At 50.9% G+C, this 9,467-nt stretch overlaps 1 protein-coding gene across 3 annotated transcripts; it reads right to left on the reverse strand.

Moving 5' to 3' along the window:
- Positions 1-5,339: 5,339 nt before the first annotated feature.
- LOC100191966 (uncharacterized) lies at positions 5,340-8,685 on the reverse strand. 3 transcript variants are annotated; one of them, NM_001157729.2, is made up of 3 exons: positions 8,173-8,685; positions 6,994-7,194; positions 5,340-6,017 (listed from the first exon to the last, which is right to left on the reverse strand). In NM_001157729.2, exons 1-3 carry the CDS (start codon positions 8,479-8,481, stop codon positions 5,532-5,534), a joined length of 996 nt encoding a protein of 331 aa, NP_001151201.2. In that variant the 5' UTR covers positions 8,482-8,685; the 3' UTR covers positions 5,340-5,531. The 3 variants fall into 3 exon arrangements, with proteins under 3 accessions (NP_001151201.2, NP_001130862.2, NP_001168469.1); NM_001137390.2 differs by having other exon boundaries at positions 6,994-7,219; positions 8,173-8,547; NM_001174998.1 differs by having other exon boundaries at positions 6,994-8,585.
- Between the last annotated feature and the right edge of the window lie 782 nt (positions 8,686-9,467).

Raw genomic sequence — 9,467 nt, forward strand, 5'->3', positions numbered from 1 at the left:
TACATTGGTTTTGTGTACTAATATACTTGTCTAAGTATTAGAAACAGGAAGAAGAAGAAAAGAAGAGAGTTGGCTGTGTACAGCCAAGAGGTTGTTTCGGTCTCGGGCACCGGACTGTCCGGTGGTGCACCGGACAGTGTCCGGTGGTGCACCGGACAGTGTCCGGTGTGCCAGGCTGCCTCGGCCGAAGAGGCCGCTCTCGGGAATTTGCTGACGGCGTACGGCTAAAATTCACCGGACTGTCCGGTGTGCACCGGACTGTCCGGTGAGCCAACGGTCGGCCGCGCGATCTGCGCGGGACACGTGGCCAAGCCAACGGTCGGAAGGGGGCACCGGACTGTCCGGTGTGCACCGGACATGTCCGGTGCGCCAACGGCTCCCAGATCTCCAACGGTCGACTGCGCTGTTTAAGGAAGGAAATCGGGCACCGGACAGTGTCCGGTGTGCACCGGACTGTCCGGTGCGCCCGACGACAGAAGGCAAGGATGGCCTTCTGGATTTGTTCTCAACGGCTCCTAGCTGCCTTGGGGCTATAAAAGGGACCCCTAGGCGCATGGAGGAGTACACCAAGCAACCTTAGAGCATTCTTGATCATCCACACTCAATCCTTGCGCATCCGTTTGTCATTCTCAGTGATTTGAGCTCCGTTCTAGTGAGAACTTTGAGATAGTCTTTTGAGCTCGATTCTTGGTCGTGTGTGTGCGCATTTTGCTGTGAATTTGTGTGTGTTGCTTCCCTCCCTTACTCCGTATTTCTTTGTGAATCTCAAGTGTAAGGGCGAGAGACTCCAAGTTGTGGAGATTCCTCGCAAACGGGATATTGAAAGGAAAAGCATAACACTGTGGTATTCAAGTTGATCATTGGATCACTTGAGAGGAGTTGAGTGCAACTCTCGTCCGTTGGGACGCCACAACGTGGAGTAGGCAAGTTTTGTACTTGGCCGAACCACGGGATAAACCACTGTGTCTTCTCTGTGTTGATCTTTTGTGGTATTATGTTTTGTTGAGACTCATCTCTAGCCACTTGGCGATTATTGTGCTAACACTTAACAAGTTTTTGTGGCTATAAGTTTAAGTTTCACAGGATCACCTATTTACCCCCCCCCTCTAGGTGCTCTCAGTTAGGTAGTCCTCGACAGATTTTGGTGGCTAGAAACTATAAAAAAAGTTGTAACAAATAGGCCTTTTGTGTGCGCAGCTGGTGTTTCAAGTGGTTTTTGAGTTCCTGTCTCTTTTTTTTATCGGTTTGTTTCTATGGTTTCCTAATTAGCTGAGAAACTTCTCTAAGTTATTACACCACTAATTGACTTAGGTGGTTTGAGTTTGTGCTTCTTCTACCCTTCAGTGGTTTCAGAGGCTTTTGATGCTGTGATTGGTATGTTGCTAGATTAAGGGGACATTATCTTGCTTAAGGCAACACAACATGCCTAAGCTTAGGCAGAAAATGGTTAGGTACTTTGTGGTGTCTTAGACAGAAAACCAAACAACCCCTAAATATAAGTGCTCCGTTGTTTTTATCGGTCGTCACAGATAATATATATCTAGCCATTGTTTACCCTGTAAGCTACCCATTTGACATTTCTATTGTTTTAAGGGCTTAGATGAAGTTTTAGAAAACAAGATTAAATTGCATAGATGAGAACTTTTGTATTACCTTATATACGTTCACACTTTTTCCATTATATCATCATCTGATATGATCTTTCATGTTTTGATAATAATAGACATAATAAAATTTAAGGATCTGGTCGGATTAGGATCGAGCTTTATTTTTATTTATTTTTAACTAAAATTAATGAATAATCCGAACAAATTGTGAAGATGCATTTGTATTGTGATCCATTACCACCCCTACACTACCGTGTTACAATTTTGCACTGAAATTTTCAAAATTTCCTTAATTTCGGTGGGGTCCAAAAATATATGTTTCTAAAATTGGCATTTTTAATATAAATTATATATTTTTTGTTTTAGAAAATATTAAATCTATTTGATTTTAACATAGAATTTCGGAAATTTCATGTTTTTCACCCGGCGACGATGTCGCCCTGCTCGGCGCGTCCTACTCACCTTGTTGTGGATGCCAAGCGCGTCGAGGAGGGCGACGATGTCGCCGACGACGTGGAAGGCTGAGTAGGACGCGACGTCGGGCGGCGCGGCGGTGCCGCCGTAGCCGCGGAGGTCCGGCGCCACGCAGCGGTAGCCCCGCGCGGCCAGGTGCGCCATCTGGTGGCGCCACGAGTACCAGAGCTCCGGGAAGCCGTGCAGGAACACCACCGCGGGCGCGCCGTCGCCGTCGGGGCCGGACTCCGCCACGTGCATCGAGATGCCGTTCGCCTCCACCGTCCGGTGCCGGACCGCCGCCGCATCCATGCTCGCGCCGGCTGGTGCTAGGTGCTAGCTGGTCTCGCGCGCTCTCGGCTCACGTACGGCCGGCGGACGTCGTCGTCGTCGCTCTCGCTGCCCCGGCTCCCGTTTCTCGGCCGGCCGCTGCTACTTATCGGCAGGCTCCCGCTGGTTTCTCTGGCAAGCGGTGCGGATGGGGAATATATAATCCCAACGAGAGACACGCACATGACGCAACGCGGTTGGAGGTGTTGAGTATGGAGCGAGAGCATATATTTATCTTTTGCTGTTTAGATACATCATTAATCCTTTAGTTTTAATTTTTATGAATTTATATTATATAAAATTTACCGCATATCATCCATTATTTTATGTTCGAAACCAGCCGCTCCTTGGCTAGATAGATCGGCGCGCGCGGATTGCATTGCATTAGATTAGGCCGGTCGACCCGCCGCCGTACCCCAGCTTGCCGGCGGCCGGCCGGCCGCTGTAGCAGGCTCGCCATTCTATTCGTTCCTGGCGAGGCTAACGCGAATCAGAACCAGAACGAGCTGCTTATCGGAGATGTATCTGGCAGCTATGCCCTACGAACCGTACGGGGTGGCGGCGGCGCCAGTCGTGTCCTTCCCCGTTGCCGGAGCGGCCAGGGCACAGGCAGTGGTCGTCGGGCCTCTTCGACTGCTTGGACGAGTCCCGCGTCTCTGTAAGCCTAGTTAGCACCCTCGATGTTCGTCAGCTCGATCTTGAACTTTTGCTAGGTCGTATAGTAGGTAGCTGAGCTCACCGGCAGGCACAGGCTGCCTGACGCACTAGTGCCCGTGCGTCACGTTCGGGCGGATCGCGGCGCGACGTCGTGCGCGACGGGCGGGGCGCTATACGCGCTCATCGCCTGCCTCTCGGCGTCGCGGTGCCAGTGGGTGTATTCCTGCACGTACCGCGCCGTGATGCGCTCGCAGTTGGGCCTCCCGGAGGCGCCATGCGCCCGACTGCCTCGTCCACCTAAGCGCTCTGCCAGCAGTACAGGGAGCTCAAGGCTTGGGGCCTCGAGCCCTCAACCCCGCCATCGGCCGGGACTTGAACGATGCCATGTACCCGCCGCCGGCGCAGGGGATGCGACGGCACTGATCGGTGGATCCCTCCATGTATCGGGTCCATTTCGTTTGTTTGTTGACGACAGATGCAGACACAGTACAAGGTGTCCACCTACACCACACGCCAGGCTGGACCACCCTCCATATATATAGGGTGAGTAAATTGGAAGTCATATGCTTTCAAATATTATAGAAAGACCTGACCCTTTACCCCCGACCTGGCTGAAACATGCATACGCCAGGCTGTCAACTGTGTCACTGCCCGTGCACCAGGTCAACCTTCCCCACGATCATCAGGCAAACACCTGGTCCAAAATCAACCTCCCGCATGGGACGCAAACCATAAATTGTGGTTCTGTTTTTACACAAATAGAGTAAAACTGTCAACATAAATAGTGTAAATAGTTCAGAGAGATAGCATAAAAACCGCGCCACATGCTCATGCGCAGGTGCATGCATGCAGATTCTATTTTTATGATAGATCCAATAATTATGACATGGCGTGAGAATTTTAATTATATGTAATCAAATTTTAGATGACATTTTCGTTTCCATTGCATGCGCGCAAAAAATTACATGACAGGAATGTGCGAGATGAAAGGAAATTGATTGACATATATGGAAACAATAAAATCTTATTTTAGATTTGTATTTTATTCATAAATATATGATCGCTCGAACAGTCATGCAGCTAGTCTCGTTACAACCAGTTATGCAATATGGAACGCTGCATAAAAACTACCACGAGGTACACTAGTAGACGTATCTCCAGATTCGAGCGTAAAAACCTTAAGTTTTGAGCATGAAACCCCTCAGTTATGTGCGTAAATATCGAGCCATGTGAGAGAGGTTGATAACTCTAATGCGTTGTATGTACGATCCTATTTTATGGTAGATCCAAAAAATATGAGTCAAATGCATGTGGTTTCTTTTTTATGCAAATCCGAAAATTATGGAAGATCGTGTGAGTTTACATTGCATGCGCATAAATTTTGGATGTTATTTTCATTTCTACTACACGCATGCAAAAAAAATAGAATGACATGATTCACGCAGAGCATAAATTCTTATATAAAGTTGCATAAATACATACACTATGTAGCGTAATTGATAAAAAAATCGCATACATAAAAATCATACTTCATCATCGTAAAAATTATCACTGGAATGCATAAATATTGTAAGTAGCGGGTATAAAACATAATCATCGATGACATAAACATGGATCGGATAGTTCGCCGCTGGAGAATGATCCCGAGACCGCTACATCAAAGGATGCCTCAGAGGCCATCGGGTAGAAGGTGGTCGTCGAAGGAGGACGCCCTCCGATGCGCCACACCCGAGGAGATCGTTGTCTTTGGATGACACCACAGACGGTCAACGCAACCATCACCGCTCGCGCCTTGAAAGGTCATCACCACCGCCGCAGATCGCGCCTCGGGAGATCGCGATCGCCCCAACCGCTCGTGCCTCGGCAGACGCGGTCATCGCTGCTCGCGCTTATGGTCGTCACGGCCGCCACAACGCTCACGTCTTGGGCCGCCACTCGACGACATCGTCTTGGGCCGACGTTGCCTGGGAATGCCTCTCGCGTCTCACAATGCCGCTCGCGTCTCGCGTCGCAGCCTGCAGGAAGTCGTCATCGACGTCCGGTCGCCGCTCGCCTCCTCTAGCACCTCACGCAGTTGCAGCCGCTATGAGGCCTCGAAACCTTAATTCCTAGGGGTCTAGGGTGTTTTTATAGACGCTCGTACGTGATCTGGCTCAACCGAAAGGCACGTCGGGCCTAGGCTTCTGGTAGCTATTGGACATGGTATAGTTTCCAACATAGATGCCAGTATGCCACTGTTGATCGTCCGACAACAGTACACGGTCACCGGTACAAGCATTGTACATTTAAATTACGAAACGCATGGTTTATCCATTTCACATCGAACATACCATGTCCAAGTCACAAATTAAACCAGACATATATGCGAACACTTATTACTCTTAGTTCGAAAAACAAAACAAGTTGGCAGCACGGATATCGAGGTTGAGATTACAGGCTTTAGCAGGTAAGCAAGCAAGCTGATGGTCGATCCATGCACATGTATCAGAACTTGGAGATGAAGTCGTAGATGTGCTGGCTGACCTCGTCGGCCTTCTCCTGCTGGACGAAGTGGCCGGCGCCGGGGATGACGACGACGCTCTCGAGCCCCGGGACGTCGGCCTCGAACCCGCCCTTGTGGATGTAGTCCTGGATGCCCGGGTAGTGGTAGGTGAGGTCGCCGTCGCCGACGATGAACCTGGTGGGCACCCGCACCTTGGCGTCCGCCCACGGCGCCGCCAGCTCCCAGTTGCGGTCCATGTTGCGGTAGTAGTTGATGGGCCCCGTGAAGCCCGTCCGCTCGAACTCCGACGCGAAGTGGCCCACGTCCTCCTCCGTCAGCCACGGCGGCAGCGGCTCCTCCTCGGCGGCGTCCGCCGGCGGTCGCTTGTCGTCGCCGGCCGCCGAGGAGGTGAAGCGGTTGCACAGGATCCGCTTCATCAGGTACCCGGCGTTGGCCGGCGAGAACTCCTTCTCTGCGACACCAGGCTCCTGCAGTTCACTACTTAGTTGTTAGTTGTAAGGAAGGAGATCGAAGAATCCTCTCCATATGCATGCATGCACAAAAAAAAATGATTTCGTTCCATGATCCCTCCCCCTCTCTATAAATGTCAATTCCGGCCGCATTCTCACGTACCGATCGACAAACAACAAAAGCAGCAATGGCGCCGGTTATCCTTGCCATGAACGTGCACTGCTACGGCTGCGCCGGCAAGATCCGCGAGGTCGTCAAGAACCTCCTCGGTACGTAGCGTACGCGCCGGCGGCAATTAATCCAGTCCCCACGCATCCTTGGATCCTTACTGCTGTACTAGTAGCATATATATATAACTAATGCCTATAGCTTGCTCGTCGTCGTCGATCGCCGGACCACCGCGCGCGCGTACATGCAGGGGTGGAGGAGGTGTGGGTGTCGGTGGACACGGGGCTGGTGGTGGTGTCCGGGACGTCGCTGGACGCCTGGCTGCTACGGTGTCGGATCCAGAACAGCACCCGGAGGCCCGTCACCGTCGTCAGCGACGTCGCCGCGGACACGGCGCCGGAGCCGCAGCACGCCGCGCCGCCGCTTGGTGGGTACTACCCGCAACACCACTACAGCGGGGTGCTGCACATGGCCCCGCCGCCTCTTCCGGCCGGCGCCTATCCCTACTACTACTACTACGGCAGCGGCGACGGCTGGGTGCCCGCGCCGCCGCAGCACCTGCTCCAGTACGTGCCGACGACGACGACGGTCGACGGCTACTTCCCCTCGCGCCAGTACGTGCCCAACCTGGCCCCTGTGTGCTTCAACGACGACAACCCCAACGGCTGCTGCGTGCAGTGACCGACATCGGTCGGGCTAGTCGATCGGTGGTCGCCGGCGGCCGGCCGGCCGACGACAAATTGTTTGTCTGGATTGTAAGAATTCTTTTTATTTGAATAGCTACGTACTAATAAAGATCTCGAAATAAAAAGTTACCAAAGGTACCTGGAAGCGGCAGATGTAGTAGGTGGGCCCGTAGGTGCGGTGGAAGTAGTCGATGGGCGTGACGGCGGCGGCGGCGGCGCGGACGAAGATGTGGCGCATGAAGGCGACGCTGGTGTTGACAAGCGCCGCCACCCGGTCCGGCCGGAACAGGCAGAGGTACCACGCGATGATGGCGCCCCAGTCGTGACCCACCACGAACACCTGCTTCGCCATGCAATGCAAACATCTATCCGATCCGTGAAGAAGCGAAATCAAATCAAACACCGATGATGAGATCAGGCACAAACATTGATTATTGCTCCATTGTGTCACCGATGAGAGATCAGGCAATTATTTGATAAGCATGCATGCTAGCTAGTTTGATTACATATGTGCACACGCTAAATTGATGATGCTGATGCTACAACCACCGCTTTATTCTATCGTACATGTAACATGTGCGTTTTATACACATATTCTTGGATATTCTCGGATGCCTGGCCATACGCTGCACCACTTAGGGATAGAAAGAAAGAAACTTAGGGGTGTTTGGTTTGAGGAATCACTACATCCAAAATATAGTGGTGCATCATGGGTCCATTCCTTAAATTTGGTGGGATGACCTCATTCCTTATATTACTACTAACTAACTAACTATGAGGAATGAGGTGATGATGGATCAACTCATTCCATTCCACAAACCAAACAAAAAAAGTGAGGAAAGTGAGGAGTGAGAAGATAATGAACTAACTCATTTCTCAAACCAAACAGCCTATTAACTAGCTTGGTGTACTGATTAGACTCACCAGATTACAGTAAAATGAACTTAGTTTAACTTTAACTTAATTAGCTTGTTACTTTAACCTCGGAACAAAAGGCTGGATAGCAAACAATACGTACGTACGGGAGATCGTAATTAATAAAAAAATCAAATTTAATTTCGAAGAAACACGGATGCGAAGAATTCCATATTATTGGCTTATTATTAGTTTTAAGATGAGTAGATGATTTTTATCAGTTTTAGAATTATTGTTTTAGTTAGTTTTCAAAATTAAAAAAAATTATAGAAGTAGAGGCGTTTGTATATATGTTCACACACTTCACAGAGGATGGATGAGTACGAAGTGTGTTATAGGCTTATAGCAGTAGTACACACGAGAGGAATTGAAGAAGTCAACGTTGATACGGAAAAGGAAGGACCTTGTTGTGGATGCCGAGCGCGTCGAGCAGGGCGACGACGTCGCCGACGACGTGGAAGGCGGAGTAGGACGCGACGTCGGGCGGCGCGGCGGTGCCGCCGTAGCCGCGGAGGTCCGGCGCCACGCAGCGGTAGCCCCGCGCGGCCAGGTGCGCCATCTGGTGGCGCCACGAGTACCAGAGCTCCGGGAAGCCGTGCAGGAACACCACCGCGGGCGCGCCGTCGCCGTCGGGGCCGGACTCCGCCACGTGCATCGAGATGCCGTTCGCCTCCACCGTCCGGTGCAGGACCGCCGCCGCCGCCGCCTCCATGCTCGCGCTGGCTGGTTATCTAGCTAGCTGATGGTATCTCGAGGGCTCTCGGCTCACTTACGGGTGGCGTACGTCGTCGTCGTCTTCGTTCTCCCTGCCCCTGCTACTTATTATCGGGTGATTGGCAAGCGGTGCGGATGGGGAATATAATCCCAACGAGACGAGAGACGCGCACATGACGCGACGCGAGTCAACCAGCCGGCGCGCACCGTTGGAGTGTCGACTTCTACTTCTTCTCCTTGTTCTCGTGCAGCTGCCTTGACGATGACGTCGACCGTGACGCATCTGTATCATGCGGACACGTGGATGTCATGGGCGCAAGCGCAAAGCATCGCGGCGGACAGCAACAACAACAAGCAACCACCGGCACCGCGCCAGCGGTGGGCGGCGCCGCTCTCGGGATCGTCACTCTTGCACTGCATGGAAGCGGCCTTGACAGGTCGGTCACGGGCTCATTGTCACGTGACGGATCCAGTGCGCATCCCAATTCCATTCAGGCTCTGAGCTCCAGATTGCTTGACTTTGAGATCGATTTTGGATCGCAAGGTGCAGATGTGGAGGAAATATTATACAGTAGTATTTTAGCCGGCCGGTGCTGCAAGATCAATCCAACAGGTCCTTTATCTATATCTATATACTTTACTTATATCTAAATCTACATCTATATCTATATATCCAATATAAATAACCAAAAATTTATCCTTTTTCCACCTCCCCTTTAATTTTTTCCCCCTTGATTCAAACGTACAATCACTGACGTTAGTACAACCGTGCATCCAATCAAAATCTAACGTTTTATAATTGACCTCTTTATCTCTTCTATCTAAAAAAAACTTAGCGCCTATTTTCTATTTAGCCCCTTTCACCTAAAATAACAGCCACTGTTGGATTTTGATTGGATGCACAAGATCGTTTGATTACACCAATGTGACTAATTGCACAATTATATTCGTACGAGTTACTCGTATCCAACGATGATCCGATTT

The sequence above is a fragment of the Zea mays genome, chromosome 5 (assembly GCF_902167145.1).
Source record: "Zea mays cultivar B73 chromosome 5, Zm-B73-REFERENCE-NAM-5.0, whole genome shotgun sequence".
Taxonomy (NCBI): domain Eukaryota; kingdom Viridiplantae; phylum Streptophyta; class Magnoliopsida; order Poales; family Poaceae; genus Zea; species Zea mays.

Excerpts from the sequence above, each read along its gene's own strand:
- LOC100191966 (NM_001137390.2), bottom strand. The coding sequence starts at position 8,481 with ATGGAGGCGGCGGCGGCGGCGGTCCTGCACCGGACGGTGGAGGCGAAC. Across the intron at positions 7,220-8,172 it reads CGCTCGGCATCCACAACAAG|ATGTTTGCATTGCATGGCGA; the intron begins GTCCTTCCTTTT and ends CGGATCGGATAG. Across the intron at positions 6,018-6,993 it reads ACTACATCTGCCGCTTCCAG|GAGCCTGGTGTCGCAGAGAA; the intron begins GTACCTTTGGTA and ends AGTGAACTGCAG.